We start from the raw sequence: 23,334 nt of genomic DNA, 5'->3' as shown, positions 1-23,334 counted from the left end.
TCTGTCTTTTGTAGATAATCCATAGAGAAGTTAGTGAAAATGGAAAGTGATTTAAGAAATGCTAAGTATCATTCTCTTTTTAATCATGACCTTTCCAACTTGCTCCAAAAAAGTGCCCAAAATGCAATTTCCATTTGGAAAATCAAATAACATTTGTTTTTCCAATTAATGAATATACAGGTAAGGTTAGTGTTTCTTTCAACTTATTACTATGCTACTATGAACTTTTCAAGAATTTTTAATAATAATTTAACACCACGGAAGTGTGGTTTGTACCCGACATGGTCTAGAGTCTAGATTTTAAAAATTCGGTAAAAATAAGTTATAATAGCTGAGTACTTCCTATGCTTGTTCACTTTTACTATTCATAACAACACTGTGAAGTAGGCATTGTTTTCAATCCTCATTTACAGATGGGGAAACAGGCTAAAAGTGACTAACCAGAGCAGCTAGAAAATAATAGAGCTGGGATCTACAACCAGGTGGTTTGATTATAGAACCCAGGCACCTGACATCAATGCTACACTACGCTTAAATTACTTGTTATTCATGGTCTTAAAAAAAAACACTCCCAACTTACAGGCACTTATTTTTATTATTTAAATAAGCTTATAATATAATTAATAGCACTTATTACACTTATTTTTAAGTTAATGTATATTTCGGTTGAGCAAATAAATCCCACAACAACCTCAAAACAAAATTGACTATATTTTTAAGCCATATATTTGTAACCTGAAACTTCTGTGGAAGGGTCACTGTTGTACACATTCATCAATAAATTGACATAAATAATACTAATATATTACTAGTAGAGTTTATTTTTGATAGTGTTAACGACCAAACATATATAGATCAATAATCTCATTTTAAAAGGCAGAACATGTAAACTTTTTAAAATTTAAAGAAAGCATGAACACTTCTGTTAATTTCTTTCATCAAACAGGGAAGCAATTTTTTTTTCACTTTAATGTAATTGTAAAGAAGGCCTCAGCCCTCTGTACACACACTTAACAAAATCTGGCCTGTAAATATTAAGTCAAAAAATAATTTCAAAAGTATTGGAAACATAAGATTATTAAAAGCCTTCATTTGGTCAAAAAAAAAAAAAAAGCTCATCTGAGCTCCATCTTCATTAAGACATTTCTTTTAAACTATATAAATAGAAAATAATGCTCACAATCACTGGGTTTAATTAGAAAATATACAAATAAATCATCAAAGCATCTCAGTGATACAAGGGACTATGAAAAATCATTTGAATGAAAGTCATGCGACCTAACACCCTGTGCTCGCTGTACCCTCTAACCAGTGGATGAGCTCAAACAAGTCTCTGATGCTCTTCAGGCCATAGATTCCTTACCTATTGAATAAAGAAATTAGACCAGAAGAGCCTTAAGATTCTTCCCAGGGTTAAGGTTCTGTGTGATCTTATAATGTTCTACTGATTCACTTGTTACTTAATGTTATAATAAATAAAAACATTTTCACCATTTTAGTTACTTCAGAAATCTTCCCTACTCTGTAATACCTGCTTATAAATTGAACAAATGACCTAAAGGAAAAAGCTGAAAAATGGGCTTAACTGATTTTTGCATACAAAGAAAGGTTCTAATAAATCAATACTATGTGGGGGGGGAAAAGGCTTCATTAAACATATCAAAAACTAATATTTTCTTGAAAAAGTAATACACACCTTGGCTTGTCCATTATAATCATCATCTAAAATGTTTAGAGAATTTGAAACGGTAGTACCACGAAAAAAGCGTGAAGATCTAAGATAACGCTGGAAACTTAGTAACCTTCTGATATTCCTTGCAGACACAGAAACTTCAATTTCAGATTGAGCTGAAATAAAAGAAGTAAAAGGTGAGTTCAGCAAGTCAAAATTGTGCATACACTATCGTTGTAATACCCCTTTTTCTAGTTATATAAATCATTATACCACATTTCTAGGAGATAAGAAATACTTCATTTGTATTTTCAATTAAAGAATTAGGAATGAAGGGGTAAATGGTCAATTTTGACAGCACTACTGTTGGTGGGAATGTGAACTGGGTACAGCCACTCTGGAAAACTGTGTGGAGGTTCCTCAAAGAGTTAAAAATAGAGCTAGCCTACGACCCAGCAATTGCACTGCTGGGGATTTACCCCAAAGATACAGATGCAGTTGAAGACCAACATACTTGCACCCAATGTTTATAGCAGCAATGTCCATAATAGCCAAACTGTGGAAGGAGCCTCGGTGTCCATCTAAAGATGAATGGATAAAGAAGATGTGGTCTATGTATACAATGGAATATTACACTCAGCCATTAGAAACGACAAATACCCATCATTTGCTTTGATGTGGATGGAACTGGAGGGGATTATGCTGAGTGAAGTAAGTCAATCAGAGTAGGACAAACATTATATGGTTTCATTTATTCAGGGAATATAAAAAATAGTGAAAGGGAATAAAGGGGAAAGGAGAGAAAATGAGTGGGAAATACCAGAGAGGGAGACAGAACATGAGAAACTCCTAACTCTGGGAAACGAACAAGGGGTGGTAGAAGGGGAGGTGGGCAGGGGGATGGGGTGACCTGGTGATGAGCACTGAGGGGGGCACTTGACGGGATGAGCACTGGGTGTCATGCTTTATGTTGGCAAATCGAACTCCAATAAAAAATATACAAAAAAATTTTGACAGCACTTAGAAAGCTAATGAGAAGTATGGCTGGATTAATCTTTTTTTCTTTAAACTCTGAAGAATTATCACCTCTCATTCTATTGCTTGAATATCTGTATACACATTATGAAGCAGAAAGACAACCTATTTTCAAACCACCCTTCTTAATGAAGAGCTGGGTCCCAAGTTTAATCCTAATGAGGTATTATTTCAAATATTTAGGTAATTTTACTTAGAGGAAAAAGAGATGGACCAGAGAATTAAGTAATTTCTATTCTATAAGAGTTCTAAAGGGTAGGGACAAAATCCTATAAGATGAAAAGCTCTAGAAAGGAGCAAGTCTAACGTCCATTTTTCCCTCTAGTTTTAGAACAAACCAGTTTCCTTAAGTACCAGATGAAGTATCAGACCTGGGTTAAAAGCCATCCCCCAGGGAACACATGTTGTCTTTAAACTCTAGAATCAAACTAAATTCAGTGAAATACAATATAAAGCACATGAAAATGGAGACTAAGGATCAATAACTCATCACCCCATCTTAACTTCCATTAACTTAAAATCACCATGTAGAATAGCAGTTAATCAAATATATTCTCCCTTGTGCATCCCATCACTAACTCCTCTATTGACCTATAGTACTCTGGTTTTCTGATCTATAAAATAATGGCAATAATATCTAATTCAAAGGGTGCTGGATTAAATGAGATAATGTATACATGAGTTGGATACATAACAGGTTTTAAGTAAATGGTTGCAATGTAGATGATGATAAAACTGATGTTGATGCCACTGCTTGGAAGTTTGCTTCTAGGTAATTATCCTAAGTTCCCAATATATTAGTGTTGCTTTAAGTAAAAGTATTCACTGGTTTCTCATCATCTCAAAATGAACTCCATGTCCTTAGTCTGGAAGGAAAGGCTTCATGTTCCAGGTTCTAGCTCTCTCCAGATTTGACTCAGGTGTCACCTTCCCTGGGAGGCACTACCTGAACATCTGCCTACACCCTCCCCATGTAGGAGAAATGGGAGGTACCTCCTCTGGGTTCTCAAAGCTCCCTGTGCAGATCCCTATCAGACTACTTCTGATACTCAATTATAATGTATTTACCTGTCTCCTTCAATATATGATGACATCCAATGTAGCCAAGAGCTACCTTTTTCCCCATCTCTTTATTCCAAAGCCTAATAACAGTAGATATGTGAAAAATATACTGAATAAGTGTATCCTACTTTTGAAATATCTGATGAGTTTTCAGATTCCCATATACTCACATAAATCAGAAATAAATGAATAAGGGACACTGTTATGTACATTTTTCATAACGTACTCACTTTTCATTCTAGTCAATCTAAAATAGAAAGTATCGGGGGCGCTCAGTGGTTAAGCGTCTGCCTTTGGCTCAAGTCCTGATTCCGGGGTCCTGGGATTGAGTCCCACATTGGGCTCCCCAGAGGGAGCCTGCTTCTCCCTCTGCCTGTGTCTCTCATGAATAAATAAATAAAACCTTTAAAAAATAAAATAGAAAGTATCTAGAACAATTGTGGACTTAAATTTTTGATCTCTAACTTACATTAAAAGGATTGGAATCAAAATAGTAAGTAATATCAAGTGATAATTGAACTAGAATTAGTAAGTTTAAGGAAATGAGGGAAGATTAAATTCTGTGAAAACAATGTTCCCAATTGCTTTGCAAAAAGTACCTCACTTAGTCCCCAAGAATCTCAAAAGATAAATATTATCCTTCACTTTACATATGAAAATACTGAATCTATAAGAGATTAAAGAACTTGCCCATGGTTACAGAGCCAATATAGGATGCAAGGGGATTTTAAAACATAGAACTGTTTACAAAGCCTGTGTCCATACTATTACTCCTAAGTTTTATTCCATCTCTACAGTATTGTTTATTAATTGTAAAAGTTTTGTGTATAAAATTATTCAAAATTGTCTTTATTTAGATGGAAGCATACAGAAAAAGAAACAGAGGGAAAAGCTAATGTACAAGAACTTATGTCTAATATGATCCTTCTAGTCCTATTCTTTCTTAGAAACAAGTGAATCTGGAAGGGACAGAGTTGAATGGACAAATACATAGGGAGCAGATGAGATCTAATTAAATACTAGCACCACCATCTCTGTTTTTATAAGGCACCTTACAGTTTTACGAAAGAGCATTCATGTCAACTATCCCGTTCTGTAATCAGAATGATATGAAGATGACAAGATTATCACCCCCATTTTACAAATATAATCTTAGACACCAAAGTAGAAATGAAATACAATTAATCTGTGAGAGCCAAAGCATTTAAAAAATTCTAGAAAATGTTGCAGAATACATATATTCTATTCATTATGGAAAAATAATCTAAAAGAGTTCAAGGTCATGAGCATGACTTCATGAGCATTCCCTTCAATTTATCTTAAATCACACACAAAAGGCCATAGTTTTATCACTGGCAATTAATTACATTGCACCACTATGTGCATGTGTGTGCATGCACGTACACACTAATGATAGTAGCATCACTGCTTTCAAATTATAAATCTAAATACATGCACCCTGGAAATAAATGTGAGAATCTCTTTGGGAGGATAGCTGCAGAAGGACCAAAAAATAAATGAGTCTCATCTGAGGGGAAAACCCCACTAACACAATGCACTATGCTAAGTCCTCCTATCAACATGGCAGGATTCACACTGTCAACGGTTAAGACATCTGGCAGTCTGGGAGCCGGAGGCCTATTCACAAGATCACAGCTGTATCCTCCTGCTTTACTCCTAATTTCTGACAAGTCACAACCTCGTGATGTCTCATTTTTCTTAATTAAAACAAAACAAAAAACATAATTCATGTCTTCCTGTTTCACAGAGTTCTGAAATTGGTACACATTATCCAGAGTTCTGGTTTGATCATATGAAGCTGAGAATGAGTATTACATACTGACTCAAGGGGAAATGCTCACTCATGGGGGCCCAGTGGCATCCAGCAAGACTAACCCCATAAATAAGCTACTCAGAGGATCAGAAAGAGAGCATCATTTAATGATAGAATCAGCCTTAACAAGTACTGATTATTTCACAGACAACTTGAGAAAGGACAGAGAACCTGTCCAGATGAAGCAGCACATCATGCACAGAAAAGTGCTTTCTCTACCTAGAAGGCCTGGGGAAGATTACTCAAGAATATTACATTGTGGAAAGCCTGGAAATTCCATAAGACCCTGCAGAGACAGTAGCTAAAACTACCCCAAAGCTTTAAGACTTCATATAGGACCAGAATGTGGGAGAGGGAGGAAGAGAATTTGATTTTTCTATTAGACTAGTTACTGAATATGCAATTGTTCACATGTCTCAAAAATGAAAAGGAAGCAAGATGGGACGAGAAGCAGGGAAGGAATTCAAGGAGGAAGGAGGGAAAGAAGGCAAAGGGGACAAAAGAATACAGTGAAAAACCTAACCCCTAGCCAGTCATCCATCCAACTACTTCCCAAGCCCTCCCCTAAAATGATGAGCTTTTTCTTAAAGTTTCCTGTGTATCTTTCCTGAGTTTTTGGTCAAATAAATGAAATCACCATACACCATTTTTCTACTTCTTTCACATAAATGGCAGCATATTCCATTATATGTTCTGCACCTTGCTTTTTAATTTATCTGGGAGCTCCTTCCCTACCAGTACTTAGAGACCTTCCTCATACTTTCATGAGGCTGTCAAATATTCCATAATATGGATGAACCATAATCTTCTGAACCAGTCCTTTACTGAAGAGCACTGCTACAATTTTACAATTTGAAAAGATACCTTCATTTTGTAAATACACTTATGTTCCCGCTTCTTGATTTGTCAGCTTACAACATCGTCCTTTAATCCTTTACCACACATGAGGAATCTACTCTATATCCTACTTTCTCTCTTTTCCTTTCCCGATGTTAGCAGCATACACTTTCTCCTTCATTCCAACCCACACTTTTACCTTTTGTTTGCTTAGGTTCATCCTTTAGCAGTTTCCTCAAGAAGGGCTCATGAAGGCAACGTAGCTCAAAAACAATTTATCTCTATTACCTACCTCAAGGAACAACTAGTCCCTGAGTTCTTCAATTTATGCTTTACAGTGAAGCTATTGCTTCATTTAAATTTTTAAGTGAGTGATAGAAAACTCAGTCACAATTTTCATCAGTTTATAGGCAACTTTTGTGTGTGTGTGTGAGCCACTCTTTAATCATTGTTGAGTTCTACTGTTCTCATCTACTGCTCTGCATAATTCAATGACCTGATGGGCTAGTTTTTTTGGGGGGGTTGTTTGTTTTTTAACAAGTCACTACCGAATGAGCTAAATTCTCCTGGGCTAACCCTCTACACCAATTTTTTTTTTTAAATATTTTAAGGAATCTTACACCCAACATGGAGCTCAAACTAACAACCCCGAGATCAAGGGTCAACTGAGCCAGCCAGGCACCCCTACACCACACTCTTAGTAGGGATAGAAGTGAAGTCTTAGGAGAGGGCAACGGGTCCTCTTCACTTTCCTACCCAAATAGCTCTCTCCTTTTCTGCCAAAGACACAGACTGCTTCTTACAAACATGTTTCTGCTATTTCTATAATTGGGCCCAGGGGGGAGTGCATCTAACCCTGTTCAACCCTGATCACAGACCAGACAAGGCAAGTAAAATATTTAACTTTATACTTCCGAGTAAGCCCCTTAAAAAAAAGTTTATTAAGACTTCTTTTATGGCCTAACATATGGCCTGTTTTGCAAAATGTTCTCTGTGCATTTAAGAACATGTATTTTGCTATTAGGAGTTCTGTATGTATCTAATAGGTCTGACTGGATTATAGTGCTGTTCAGGTCCTTTAATTCCTTACTAATCTGTCTCACTGTTCTACTCATTATTGAAAATGTGTATTAAAGTCCCCATTATTGAACTCCAATTAAAAAAATAAAGTCCCTATTACTGTAAAATTCTCCTACTCTCCCTTCAATTCTGTCAATTTGTGCTTCACATATTTTAGGGTTCTCTGGTTAAATGTATATATGTTTATAATTTATAAATGTATATCTTCCTGTATATTTATCAATGTACAGTGAGTGTCCTTTATCTCTTGTAATCTTTTATTTCAAGTCTACTTTGTGTGATCATAATAAACCCATCTAGCTCTTTTGGTTACTCCTTCATCATGCAATGCAGTATCACTCCCCTCCTTTTATTTTCAACATCTTTATTTCTTTATACCTAAAATTAGTCCCTTCTATACAGCATCTAGATGGACACTGTGGGGTTTTTAAAATTCAAGTCTGCCAATCTCTGCTTTTAAGTAGAAGAATTTAATCTATTTATATTTAAGGTGATTACTGATAAAGAAGGATTTACTTCTGCCATTTTGCTATTATTTTGGGTATGTTTTATATGTTTTTCGTTCCTTAATTATTGCTTTTCACTTAGCTAATTTTTTTGTAGTGTACCATTTTGATTCCCTCTTCTTTCCTTCTTTGTACATTTTTTTAGTTACATAGCAGTCACCTTGGCTTGGATGTTACAATTAACATCTTCAACTATAACAACATAGTTTGCATAATACCAACTTATTGTACAAAGACTACACTCCCATACTCTCCAATTCTTCCCTTGTTATTGTCACAGACTGCATCTTTATATATTGTGTACGTACAAACCAGAGTACAATAATACTGTTTTTATATTTCCTATGTGGTCACCCTTGCCAGTGTTCTTTATTTCTTCTTACAGTTTCAGATTATTCTCTAATGTCCTTTCATTTCATCTTGAAGGACTGCCTCTAGCATTTCTTGTAGAACAGGTCTACTGCAAATGAACTTCCTCAACTTTTGTCTGGAAATGTATTTATCTCCTCTTCATTCATGAAGGACAGTTTTGTCAGATATAGAATTCTTGGTGGATAGCCCCTCCTCCTTCAGGATTCCAAATACATCATCTTACCGGCTTCTAGACTCCCAGGTTTCTATATTGGGAAATCAGTTGTTAATTTTATTGAGGATTCCCTGTTATGACAAATTACTTCACTTTTGCTGCTTTCAAAATTCTGTTTTTGGGTTTCAACAGTTTGACTATATTATGGATCAGTGTGGAACTCTGAGTTTCCTTTTTTTTTTTTTTTCTTAAGATTTTATTTATTTATTCATGAGAGATACAGAGAGAGAGGCAGAGACACAGGCAGAGGGAGAAGCAGGCTCCATGCAGGGAGCCCGACGTGGGACTTGATCCCAGGTCCCCAGGGTCACGTCCTGGGCTGAAGGCAGGCGCTAAACCGCTGAGCCATCCAGGGATCCCCTGAGTTTATCTTGTTTGGAGGTCACTGAGCTTAGGTGTGTATATTCATGTCTTCATCATATTTGGGAAGTTTTCCACTTTTATGTCTTCAAATACTTTTTTCTGCCCTTTTCTTTCTTCCTCCTCCTGCTGGGACTCCTATGACTCATATACTCATATATTGGTACACATGATGGTCCTCCACCAGTTTATTGGGCTCTGTTCATTTTTCTTCATTCTTTTTTCTTTCTGTCTCTTGGGTCTGAATCATTCCTATGGTCTTATCTTCAAGTCCACTGATCCTTCTGCCTACTCAAATCTGCTGTTGAATCCCTCTATTGAATTTTTCATTTCAGTTATACTTTATAGCCTCAAAATTTGTTTGGTTCCTTTTTGTAATTTTTATCTATTTAGATTCTAGTTTTGTTCATAGAATTTTGTCCCGATTTCCTTTAGTTCTATGTCCATGGTTTGCTTTATGCATTTATAGCACTTGATTTAACAACTTTGACTAGCAATTCCAATATCTGGACTTCCTCAGGGATGGCTACTGTGAAATTCTCTTATTGCATGTATGCACCATACTTTCTGATTTTTTTGTATGTTTTATATATATTTTTTTTGAGAAGTGGATATTCTGACTATTATTACACTGGAGTAACTGGAAATCTAATCTCTCACTCCTCCAGTACAGCTTACTTTTGCTTGTTGTGGGCTGAAGCCATCTGTTTTTACTTTTCCAGACTATTTTCACCTTTGCCTATCTATTTGCTGTTTTGTGTTCCTTGCGTGTGGTCACTGAAGTTCCTAACCCATTATCTCTGCAGTCAGCTAACACAGTGACTCAACACAGATTTCCTTAAATGTGTGGCTCCAAAAGGGGAGATGGGAGGGAAGAAAAGATTCTTTAAATCTTCCAGTAAACACTGTTAAGTGAAATCTCTGCAGCTGAAGGGCTGAAACAAAGGCAAATGTCTGTGCCTATCACTCAGAGATCTGAAAAACCGACTTCAACATGCAACTACAAAGTTTTGGAAAACAATGTCCCCAGTGCCCATCTGGCTTCAGCAAGCCCATCCAAGAACATAGGCCACTGTCTCCATAGGCTAAGGGGCCAAGGGATGGGTAATGGTCACTGGTTTGTGCATGAACTACCAAACAGCAGCCTCTCCCTTCATCAAGTACTCTCAAGGTTGTTGTAAGTGTCCAATCAGGATCCAGAGTCCTGAAATAGTAGACCCTGGTCTTTTTCTCTAGTTTAGTAGTTATTTTGATAGAGAAGCCTCTCAATCTTCCTACCCTGTCATTCTGAGTGACATATGCCACTTTCTTCTAAAAGATATCTTTTTCTTGGTCCTTTCTGGGAGTAGCTGCCCTAAACTGCCTCTTCTGCTCAACAAAGCTGAAAATGGGGAGAATCTGCATGGGAGGACTTTGCTGTACAGAAACCACCAATGGTAACTGGCACTCCAGATATTTTTCTATGTATTATTTTCTATATGTATGTGTATATATAGTTTTTTAATCCAAGACAATTCATAGTAATTTTCTTCTTACAAATTCATGAACATCTTTCCAAGTCAATAAACACACTTACAAGAACATCATTTTTAATAGCTATGTATTATTCTAAAATATGAAATTATCATAATTCCTTAATCCTTTTGCTTTTAGGCTGTTTCCAACTCTTATTTTTCTTAAAATTCTGTAACATTCTTATAACTACATATTTGCACACATCCTAGCTGTGTAGAACAAGCACATAGGAAGTAGAACACGCACATAGGAGCACATTTCAATGGCTTCTAAAACACACTACCAAACTGGAGAATAAGTCTTCTAAAAGAAAATTAGAGAGACTTCCAGAACTCTCCTAGAATAGCTTCCAAAATATGATCTAAGAAAAGGGATCAGTGACTATAAATCAAGGATGAAGCATGATGAGATCATTTTAAGATGGAAATTTTTAGTTTTGTCAGATTTGCTTCCCACCCATTCTTCCCCCTTACACATACATACGTACACAAATGGATTCCCTATAATGATTAGAAGTAAAATTCTTATCCTGAAACAAGAAAAGAACACTACAGAGAAAACAAGGATATCAAATTGAGTAAGTCATTATCATTTAGGGATATATAAAAAAGCTTACATGGGGAACTTTCGAAACAGGAATGAATGACTGTGAGAATTTGATTAGTACCCTTCATTCTGACAATTACTAAAAAGCTCACCCTCTGACCATATTACATAAAATCTGACCCTATTACCAATGCCATCATTAGCTCGTTCTGTACCTTGAGGCACACCACTATTTATTTCACAGCATAATACACAATAGATTAAAATTGCCTTTATTAAAGCCCAGCTTTCACCAGGCTAGGACTATTTATTTTAAGTCCCTGGCTTGCTCTAGTTTACATGGTTACCTACATTCCAATCCAGCTTAGAAAGCCAACAGGGCTCACTGAATTAATCAAGTTACTATTAAAGAGTTGTTAGCTCTGCTGGTTCTCTTCTAAAATACCACATTACCTCACTATGTGACCATGAGCAAACTAATCAGCCTCCAAAAAACTAAATGAGTGTTGTTACTTAAAGATCATGGGAATTACTTCCAGTCATCCATTCTTAAGATTCTCCAAGGAAAAGAAAAAGAGAAAAGAGAAAAGAGAAAAGAGAAAAGAGAAAAGGAAGGAAGGAAGGAAGGAAGGAAGGAAGGAAGGAAGGAAGGAAGGAAGGAAGGAAGGAAGGAAATAAATAAATGAATGAATGATAGCAGGCAAATTTAGAAGCAATGTTTTCCCCTAATATTAGAAAGTAAAGAAATACAAGCAACAGGCTAAGGAACAAAAGGGCTGGGAGGATCACATATGTTGAGCTAATAAGTATCCCCTGACAGTCCCAGACTCTCTATCATCCAAGTTGCATGGCAAAGAATGTTACTGTTCCTTAGTTATTAGACAAAGGAGGTTTTTAACAGAAAAGTCCTTGGATCTTGAGATTAATCACCACTTGCTCTAATGGTCCACAAGAGGGAGCCCTGAAGTCACTATATCTGCCACGTTAAAATCATAAAAATCAATTTAGATGCATATAATCATGAATTATCCTTGGAGTTTGTTTTAAAAATGTTTCTTGGGATGCCTGGGTGGCTCAGTGGTTGAGCATCTGCCTTTGGCTCAAGTTGTGATCCTGGGGCCCCGGATCAAGTCCTGCATCCTGCTCTTTGCAGGGAGCCTAAGCTTCTCCCTCTCTCTCTGTCTCTCATGAATAAATAAAATCTTTAAAAAATAATAAAAATAAAAAATGTTTCTTAAACTCAGTTCCAACTCAAGTCTAGGGCAATGACACGTTGAATAGTAATGGAATAAAAAACCTGAAGACATTCTATAGTCTAACCTCCCTCTAATCTTCCTAAACACACATACACACACACACACACACAAACAAAACAGAAGCCTTATCTGAAAGCTTAGTGTTAATATTGAACAACTACACTTATTTATGTCTATTGGGAAATTTTTCTTGGAAGAATATTTATATTTAGCATGTGTGGATACATAGGAAGAAAACAGCTAAGTACATAAAACAATAGTTAACTCTAGTAGAGTAGTATGTGCTTATATAGAGAAGCAGTACAGCAGAGTAGATAAATACATGCGCTTTGGAGTTACACATCTGAGTTTGAATCCCACTTTTACTAGTTTGTGACATTAGTAAAGTTATTATTTAAGGTCTTTTCAGCTTCCTCACTATAAAATAGGGCTCATAGGACTGTTGTAAAAGTTAAATAATACATGCAATATGTCTTTTGGGGAAAGAATAAACACTTAAACGTTAATGGCTATAATTACAGATATCAATTTTTTTTTAGTTGAGGTATAACTGATCTGTAACACTATATTAGTTTCAAATTCAAATATTTTTAAACATGACTTCAAATATTTTTAAACATATGGCTTTACTTATATTAACAAAACCAAAATATTTTTTTAAGATTTTATTATTTCAGAGAGAGAGCATTAGCAGGAATGAGGGGCAGAGGGAGACAGAGAAGCAGACTTCCCACTGAGCAGGGAGCCGATGTGGGGCTTGATCCCAGGGCCCAAGGATCACGACCTGAGCTGAAGGCAAACACTTAACAGACTGAGCCACCCGGGTGCTCCAACAAAACCAAATTTATTATTTGTAACAGCATAACTTCATCTTGAGGACCCCTCCATACTTTTATATACTATAGAAATAAACGGACACATTTAAAAGAGATCAATATGCATATAATTTCATTATTTTATAATTTATGTACATAAGTATGTATGTATGTATTTAAGTAGGCTCCATGCCCAGCACAGAGCCCAATGTGGGGCTTGAACTCACGACCACGCGATCAAGACCTGAGCCGAGATCAAGAGTTGGATGCTCAACTGTCTGAGCCACCCAGGCGCCCCCAATTTCATTACTTTAAAATGAATATATAAGTAGTCCAAGCTTCAATGCAAATCAAAGAAATAAACAAGCTACTCATAATCTAAAATCAGATCAATGTTAACATGAGAATAAGCTGTACAATCAATATTCTTTCCCTTAAGTAATTCTTATAAACTTAGTTTATGGAATTCAACTTCACTCTGACAAGATGTGATAGCATAATTGATATAAATTTTTTAAGATTATTATTATTATTGTTCTGGATTAGGCATTTCCACCCTTCAGAGATAGGATATGTGATATGTTGGATCCCTCCTTTGTTCAAACTCAGCCCTTAAACATAGCTCCTCATTCATTACATTTTTAATTACCTTCTTAGTGAACTGAGAAAGAAAATAAAGTACAGAAAGATTTAATGTGCACCATACAAAATAAAGTCTAGAATTAGATCTCCAATTCCCTCAGTTCTCCCAAGCACAATAAGAATTAAACTACCATTAAACTGTACTAAGATTAAGGTCCATTCCATATTAGTTCCCTAATTTATGCTATGAAGTTCAAGAAGGTGTCTAGGGGACAAAACATCTATCAATTTGGGACAAAAAACAAAAATTAGTGGTTTTTAAATGTAGACATTTCACAATCACCTGGAAACTAGGTAAAAATCTAAAAATACACACATGGGGCAGAGTGCTATGTTTTCTAATTCAGTTCAACAAAGAAGTACTACATGCACTGCTTGGTAAGGGGATTGTTACAGGAAGTAGAAATTTTTGTGATAAAAAGGAAGCAGAGTGCTATGTTTTCTAACTCAGTTCAACACAGAAGTATTCCTCTTTACGTGCACTGCTTGGTAAGGGGATTGTTACAGGAAGTAGAAACATTTGTGATAAAAAGGAAGGGAAAAGAGACATAAGATTATTATTTCTCATGATATCTCTGTGAATTATTATAGATATGTTGCTTACCTTACATATTATGGATACGATTTCAAGACAAATGAATGACTGGGAACAAACTAAAATTTAATAGAAACCTCAGACAAAATAAAATATGGCCTTAGTCTATAATATCACAGCTGTAAGTAGAGGCTGGAATGCTTACATTTGTAATGGGACTAAATTACAAGTGATGAACAGCTATGTTAGCAGATCAAGCAAATAATGGCTGAAGAAAATATGCTTGTAAATAGTAAAGTACTGGCCAGCTGGTATAGCAGGAAAGATAACAGGTAAAAGACTAAAAGAAAAAGTCACGGTTGAGGAAAAACCCAGGCAACAACTTTTATGTTTAAAGGGAGAGCAGGAAAAACTACCAAATATAATAGGATCTACCCTTGTGTGGGAGTTACTATATATTAAAGACAGATAAAGACAATAAAATCTAAGACATAAGCTTTTAAACTTAAAACACACACAGAAACAGATGTTCCTTCTGATCATATAACACAGTATAAAACAAGTACTGAAGTCTAACACAGCCCTGTTAGTAAGACAGCAAACAACCCGAAATCAAACACACATGAGGATCTAAGGAAAAGCAGAAGGAGTCTGTATGTTTTCATAGCGAGTTGTTACAATAAAGACAACATGAGACATTTGGTTCAGCAGAAGGGCAGCGACCAGACCAGCGTGAATTTGGTTAATAGTTTCAGATTATATTTGGAGAACTACAAGTGGGACCCTATAAAATCTAAATGGTAGAAGATACAGTTTTAGTCAACTTGATGCAACAAGAATATATTCAATCTCTACCTTGAGCCAGAGGCTGCCAGAGACTGCAAGACACTGCCAGAGACCAGGAACAAAAAGACCAATAAGCCTCAAAGCTTACAAAAGTTAAGAGCTTTTAGGCTACAATATAAATAACCTTACAAGTTCCCTTGCTGCCCCACTAAGGGATGGAGAAAAGTGCTAAAATGAATACAAAGCTCTAGATAATGGGTAAAACACATATACATGGACTTAAACATTACCATGTGCCAGGAGTAAAAGAAAATGGAAAGAACTGCATTTACGTAGACATGAAAAAAACTGTAAAAAAAGAACATATTCCTTGAATATTACATCTTGTCTGATATTGGCAGAGAGACCATGCCTTCCAGTCTGGATGATGTCAGTAAGCTCTAGTGAATTCCATGAAAAGAAGTAACTGTCAAGCTGGCAGCTTCTGTTACTATTTAATAATGATGCTAGAATCTTTAAAAAAAAAAATCATTTTTCTAAGTGCACATGAAGAGTTATAAGTTCTTTTATGTTCTAAAGATATTCGTATTTGTTATTATATAAGCTAAAAATGTGTAACGAAAAGAATGATTCATTAAATTTACGGATATATAATTTTAAAAGCAAACAAGATAAAATTGGACAAAATGTCAATATAGAGTTCATTTTATCAGATCCAATAAACTAGAGTCTCAAAATATTGTATTGCAACAGATGAGGTATAGAAAAATATTTGTAGGAATATTTGGGGCTTTTAATCCAGCCTACTGAATGAAAGTAGGCCACCATTCTCAAAAGGAGGAAAGTGAAATGAGGAGTCTCCTGGTGGTCTCCAGAGTTGAGTGAAAGCAGAAACTAAGCCTGGTGAGGAGAAGCCATCATATTAAGGAAAATGATGCTCAAGACCCCAAGATCCCAGGGAGACAGCTCTGGAGCACTTTGTTGTGGAAACTACCCTCCGGTCAGCCTCATGTCTTCATCAGCCCCTTGCTCTCTCTAATCAAACTATTTCTCTCTCCCCCTCATTTTCACCACGCCCCCCACCCCCCATTATCTTTTCCTTTCATTTTGTTAGTGCTGTATTATCACTCATTGTCACTAGGTACCTCAAAGTTAGAATTTTCACAACATAAAATCAGGAGACTAGACAGGTTAAACTTAGTTGAATGAATGGCATCCAGAATCCGTTTTTACATGCTGGAGGACCAGAAATTTGTACCTTCGTGGGAGTAATTTCTAGACAGAGCAGGTCTGAGGGCTAGGGATCTTTTGAAAATGGGATGAAAGTTGAAGTCTCTCAGTGGGTCTCAAAAATGTTAACATCAACATTTTCATATATATTGATACATGTTATCTTTTGTTCTATAATTAAAAAGTTAGTAAGAACAAAAACAAAGAAAGGTAAAAGAATGCTTCAGAAAATCCCTTTAGTGAAAGATGATACCAGGGAAAAATTTTTTGATTTCTTGTCTCATAGAACCATGATATCTGATAAATTCACAAAGAAGTTAGCATGAGCAACCACTAAAAGCATCAGAGACAGAAGAAGGAAAATCTAGTTAAGAATAAAAGCTTCTGTACGACACATCCATTTTAGGAAAAATTTAACTTAAAAATATAGTAAAATTTATTGATTAAAGCAGAATCATTGCAACAAAGATGCCTGACTACAGATTTATACCAGATCTTTGGGAAATATTTTTTGGCAAAGAGGATTCATGAGCATCAAAATCCCTCCATTCTTTTAACAATGAATATAACTAAGTTTCAAATCATCTTCCCAAAGTTTGAACTCTCTCAGTTCTGAATAAACAACCACAGAACTGGTCTAATACCAGTTAATTAACAAATATGTAATCTGAATAAAGCCCCACATTTTTTAGAAGCACATAATTACCAAACTTTCTATTTGGAGATCACTTCAAAATACAGATATAAAATTCAAAAAGTTGCAAACTAAACTACAAATAGTACAAGGAATACCCTTTGCTCAGATTTGCCATTGTTAACATCTATCCATGGCTTTCATGTTTGCACAGTTTGGTGTGTACATTTCTCCTTCTGAACATCTGAAATAGGTTATAAACATTTTGGTCTTTTGCTCCCTAAATAACTCAGTCAATAATACCACAATTTAATTCATTTCCTACTATAAACAAAGCCAAAGTGAACATCTTTGAACATACATTAACATTTACATGTGATTATTCCCTTTGCATACATTTCTAGTGGTGAAATCAAAGAAAAAAAATGCTTAAAACTGGATGCAGGGAAGCCCAGGTGGCTCAGTGGTTTAGCGCCGCCTTCAGTCCAGGGCGTGATCCTGAAGACCTGGGATTGAGTCCCACGTCGGGCTCCCTGCATGGAGCCTGCTTCTCCCTCTGCCTGTGTCTCTGCCTCTGTCTCTGTGTCTCTCATGAGTAAATTAAAAAAAAAAAATCTTAAAACTCTTGATGCATACTGAGGAACTTCCCCCTAGAATCTCTCACAATGTAACTATCACTAGCACCATACTAACAGTTTAACTTCCTAAATTTGATAGGAACTTGTTTAGTAGTAAGGCTGAACACGGTTTCTGCATTTAAGGTATTTCTGTGTTGAATTAATTTTCTTCTGTTGTTTCTTTTTTTAATTTTTTAAAAATATTTTGTTTATTCATGAGAGACAGGCACAGACACAGGCAGAGGGAGAAGCAGGCTCCATGCAGAGAGCCTGACATGGGACTCAATCCCGGGTCCCCAGGATCGCACCCTGGGCTGAAGGCAGTGCTAAACCACTGAGCCACCAGGGCTGCCCTGTTGTTTCTTTAAACCCTTTTGAAAAAACTCAAAGTCAGGACTCGCTATATGAGAAGGCCTATCACAAATCCTATTGTGAAGATAAATTTATGGATCTTAAGAGAATAAGGATTTATGACAAAAGATGATGCAAATGACAAAAACTCAAGACAGAAAAACCCATAATATCTACAGGATAAAATTACTGTTGAGGTCCTACTTATTATCTTTGGAATCTGGAATCGTTCCCTACCTGGACAGCCCTTTTGAGGAGAACTCACCTTGACATTGTAACCCCAAACACTGTTTATTATAAACGATACGTATAAAAAATCTTAATATAACAGCTTGATATTGCAGTGTGGATTTCTAATTTCCAGATAAATTAGTAAAGGTAATATGTCAACATGGAGATGATCATAATCTAGAAATCAGTCAAAACTATTCCAGCACTTAAGTATCAGTACCTCACAGATACAACAAATAGAACACAAAATTATTGACAAAAAATAGTTTTAATTAATATGCTAACAGCATACATGTCTTTACCTGTTATTATGTATTTTCCCTGTATTTTAAGCTTTCCCTCTCTTTAGAAAGATCCAACTTTGGGTACAGAGTACAGGACAGATTGCAGGAGAGAAATCCTAAAAGGACAATGATTAAGATAATACCAGACAATGGTGTGATAAAGGTCTGAAATCAAGCAGGATAAGAGATAAAAGAGGAGTACGGCAGCTATTTTCGGTTACAGAATACATGGAATTTAATACGGACTGGATTTAAGCAATGGAAGAGCAGAAAGAGACAGGACTTTTACAAAAGGGAAATTAAGAGTGATGAAGTTAACAACCACAGAGATGCTCAAAAGAGGTGTCAAGGAGCCGTATGTTGATAGAATTCTAACTTCAATCAATTTAATACGTGTATCTAGAAGTAGTTTCTGAACATCTAGAAACTATTTTAAATTCAGCATGCAATGTTTTATGTCATCGTGAAAAACAAAATGTTATTTTTAATTATATATCAAAGAGAAGGCACATGACTAAAGTCTTTCAAATGCTTTAGCCCCTCTGAAGGTTTAAACTCATCCTGAAAGCTGCTTTAGGGTAGATACATGCCTTCGCCAGGGCCAAAGAGAAGTTTCCTAGAGCTGGCTCACAGGGGGTTTTAGTGCTAACAGGAGCATGTACTCACACTCTGATTAGATCACATTTCACAAACTCTACAAGGTTAAGATTTTTTTTTCTTTTAAGAATTTTGAGCTCTGTGATAAACAGTACCCACACTACCAGTAGGAAAAAAAATGATTCATTTTTTCTATTAAAAAAAAAACCCTCCAAATTACATTATCAGTTTGGCTTAGAGATATTGTTAAATACAGGACCAATTCTACAGTGAATCAATTTTCCAACTATAACCTAAAGTCTTAGACATTGGTCACTTTTTATAAACAATCTGCGTAATGAGGTCAAGAGTTGTAAGATACCATACCACACAGTCCCTACAATGGGTCTAAATCACTAGATCAGGATCTAAGTTTAAGCCCCCAAATCCAACTTAACACCTTCAGGCCTGGTACTGCTTCGTATTGTTTTCAACCATTCTTTGTCATTAGGTTTCATTTTTTACCTAATCTGATCATCTTCATCCCTTAAAAGGAAAATTTATCCCTTTACCTTTATTACTATCATCAATATCTTTGGTCTGCTCTCATTTTGTCCTTTGCTCCTGGGTTTGTTATGATTTAGAAGGTATCCATCCTATTTTTATTCCACTAAATTACTTCCAACAATTTGATCATTCCTAACTTCCCTGTCCCAACAAAATGTCCCATTATGTCCCTCATTTAAAACTGATACATTATAACTATTATATTTTTCAAATCCTCAATTTTACTAAATTCAGTGAAATACAAGGAGTTATACTAGAGACTTCCAATATATCTGTACACCTTTCTTTATAATAATGTCAATAGTTAGACTTGATCTTTTTACTGATATCCCTATCACAGCCAATCTTTGTATATTATAATATTTATAAGTAATTTTACTTAAACTTTTTAATGATAATACATTCAATGGATCAATAATTCAAAAGGGCCTACAACAAAAAATGCCTTTGTCTTTTTCTCAAGCCACTCATTTCCTCCTAAGAAGCAACCAATGTTATAAATATATTGCTACAAAAGAGCCCGTCAAACCTAGGTATTAAGTCATGCTTGCGTTCCTCTCTAAAATAAGCCCACTAAGGCTGGATTATTGTTCTTTTATGCTGTTGGAATCCTTCTGCTAATATTTTTTTGAACTTTTTTTTTTTTACAGACATTTATAGTAAGAGTATACTTGCTTCTTAAAATCCAGAAGAAACTGCTTGTGAAATGTCTAGACCTCACGATTTTAGAGAGGTTAACTCTTGTGCAACTTTCTCAAACATGCTGATTTTCACAACTACTTCACACTTTTAAAATTACTGAATGCCCCAAAGAACTTTTAGTTTATGTGAGTTACAGCTACTGATATTTACCATGATGGAAATTAAAACAAAATCTGTAAATACTTATTTGTCATTTCACTTCAAAATAGCATAAGAGAACTTCCAGTTTCTGTATCCACATATAAGAAGTTTGGAAGCTGCCACTAACAATAGTAAAAAGCTGAACAGACTGAAAAATCAACAACTCTTCTAGGATCCATAAAAGAGGTGAGGACATGGTGCAAACCACTGCCCTCAAGACTGGAGAGACCAACAGATGATTAGAGAGAATAACTTTATTGGAGCACAGACACAAACAGAAACCTCCTTGGGAATTAGTACCAGGGTAGGGATATCTGAACTATAACTAATAAATTTCTTTTTTTTTAAGATTTTATTTATTTATTCATGAGAGACACACAGAGAGGCAGAGGCACAGAGAGAGAAGCAGGCTCCCTCTGAAGGTCCCGATGAGGGACTCGATCCCTGGACCCGGGGTCACACCCTGAACCAAAGGTAGATGCTCAAACCGCTGAGCCACCCAGGCATCCCAAACTGATAAATTTCTGAAAGCTCAGTGTGGAGAAGTCTGAAACCGAGTTGTGGGGAAGTCTAATATTTTGTGAGATTTACTTCCAGTGGTCTGACTAGGTTCTCACAGTAAATGTCTGCCAAAACTCGCCCAAGAATAAACAGACAATCTGAATAGGCCTATATTTAAGAAATGGAATCAATAATTAATAACTTTCCAAAACAGAAAACATCAGGCCCAGATGGGTTCACTGGTAAATTCTGCTGAACCCTTAAAGAAGAAATTCTACCAATTCTTCACAATCTCTTTCAGAAGACTGAAACAGAGGAAAGGAATACTTCTAATTCACTCTGAGGCCAACATTAATACTAAGACCAGGCACAGATGTTCTAAGAAAGATGACTACAGACCAGTATCTCTTATGCATACAGGTGCAAAAATCCTCACAATATTAGCAAATCAAATCCCAAAAAAGTATTAAGAATTATACACTAAAACCATGTGGGATTTGTCCCAGGTATGCAGGGCTGGTACAACATTAAAAAATCAATTAATGTAATCCAACAAGTCAACAGACTTAAAAAAAAAATGATCATACCAATAAACACAGAAAAGGCACTTGTCAAAACCCAACACCCATGCATGATAAATATTCGCAGTAAACTAGGAATATAGGGAATGTTCTTAAAGTTGATAAAGAATGTCTACAAAAACCCCACAAGGAAAATACTTAATAAGAAACTTGAAAGTTTCCCACTACAATTAGGTAGAAGGTCCCTCTCACCATTCTTTTTAACATCATGTTAGAAGTCCTAGCTAATGCAGTAAGAAAGAAAAGAAAACATGCAGAATAGAAGGGAAAAAACAAAACTTTCTTTGCTCACAGATGACATGATTGTCTGTACAGATAATCTAAAAGAATAAACAAAAAGCCCTCCTAAAACTAATTTAAACAATTAGTATAGCAAGATTGCAGGATACAGGTTAATAAAGAAAAGTTAATTGCTTCCCTATATACCAGAAATAAACAATGGTATTTGAAATTAAAAACAAAATATCATTTATGTTAGCACCCTCTAAAGTGAAATACTTGGATATAAATTTAATAAAATATGTATAAGACCTATATGAAGAAAACTATAAAACTGGGATGAAAGAAATCAAAAAAGAACTAAATAAGAGATATTCCATGTTCATGGATAGGAAGATTCAGTATCGTCAAGATGTCAGTTCTTTCCAACTTGATCCACGGTTTCAATGCAATCCCAATCAAAATCCCAGTAAGTTACCTTATGGATATCAACAAGTTGATTATAAGGTTTACACTGAGAGGCAAAAGACCCAGGCTAGCCAAGTCATTATTGAAGGAGAAAAACTAAGTTGGAAGACTGATACGACCCGACTTCCAGATTTACTATAAAGCTACAAAAATCAAGACAGTATGGTACTGGCAAAAGAAGAGACCAATAGATCAGTAAAACAAAGCAGAAAGCCCAGAAATAAACCCACATAAATATAGCTAAGTGATCATTGACAAAGGAGCACAGTCAATACATTGGAGCAAAGATAGTCTCTTAAACAAAACGTGCTGGAACAACTGGACATCCACATGCAAAAAATTCAAATGGATCATAGACCTAAACTAATTCAAAATGGATCATAGACATAAATATAAAATACAAAACCACAGTACTCCTAGAAGATAACACCGGAGAAAATCTAGACAACCCAGAGAAGAAAATGCCTTTTCAGAAATCACACTAAAGGGGCGCCTGTGTGGCTCAATGGTTGGGCATCTGCCTTCAGCTCAGGGTGTGATCCTGCAGTCCCCGGATCAAGTCCCATGTTGGGCTCCCTGCATGGAACCTGCTTTTCCCTCTGCCTCTGTCTCTGCCTCTCTCTTTGTGTGTCTCATGAATAAATAAATAAAATCTTTAAAAAAAAAAAAAAAAAAAGAAAGAAATCACACCAAAGACATGTATGATCCGTGAAAGAAAATGGTTTTAGATGAACTTCATTAAAATTAAAAACTTCTGCTCTGCAAAAGATAGTGAGTCAAAAGAATGAGAAGACGAGCCACAGAATGGAAGAAGATATTTGCAAACGTCACATCTGATAAAGGACTATTATCCAAAGTGCCCAAATAACTCAAAATTCTATAAGAAAACAATTTGATTAAAAAATAGGCTAAAACCTTAGCAGATACCTCATCAAAGAAGATACACAGATGGCAAATAAGCATATGAAAAGATGATCCACAGGGAATTTCAAATTAAAACAAGATACCACTACATACTGATTAGGATGGCTAAAATCCAAAATACTCACCATACCAAATGTTGATGTGAATGTGGAGTAACAGAAATTCCCCCCTCATTCCTCATACAAAATGGTACAGCCACTTTGGAAGACAGTTTGGTAGTTTCTGACAAAACCAAACATAC

General features: G+C 35.7%; 1 protein-coding gene across 3 annotated transcripts in view; it reads right to left on the bottom strand.

Moving 5' to 3' along the window:
• Positions 1–23,334, bottom strand: part of PDE7A (phosphodiesterase 7A) — a 116,043-nt gene that overhangs the window by 26,537 nt on the left and 66,172 nt on the right. For all 3 annotated transcript variants that reach the window (XM_072804432.1, XM_072804434.1, XM_072804433.1), the window contains exon 4: positions 1,697–1,848. In XM_072804432.1, the coding sequence (XP_072660533.1) occupies positions 1,697–1,848 (152 nt within the window). The remainder of the gene's footprint in view (positions 1–1,696; positions 1,849–23,334) is intronic.

Source organism: Canis lupus, chromosome 28, assembly GCF_048164855.1.
Source record: "Canis lupus baileyi chromosome 28, mCanLup2.hap1, whole genome shotgun sequence".
In the NCBI taxonomy this organism is placed as follows: Eukaryota; Metazoa; Chordata; class Mammalia; order Carnivora; family Canidae; genus Canis; species Canis lupus.
The sequence above is the reverse complement of the archived record's forward strand: the minus strand, read 5'-3'. Positions and strand labels throughout refer to the sequence as shown.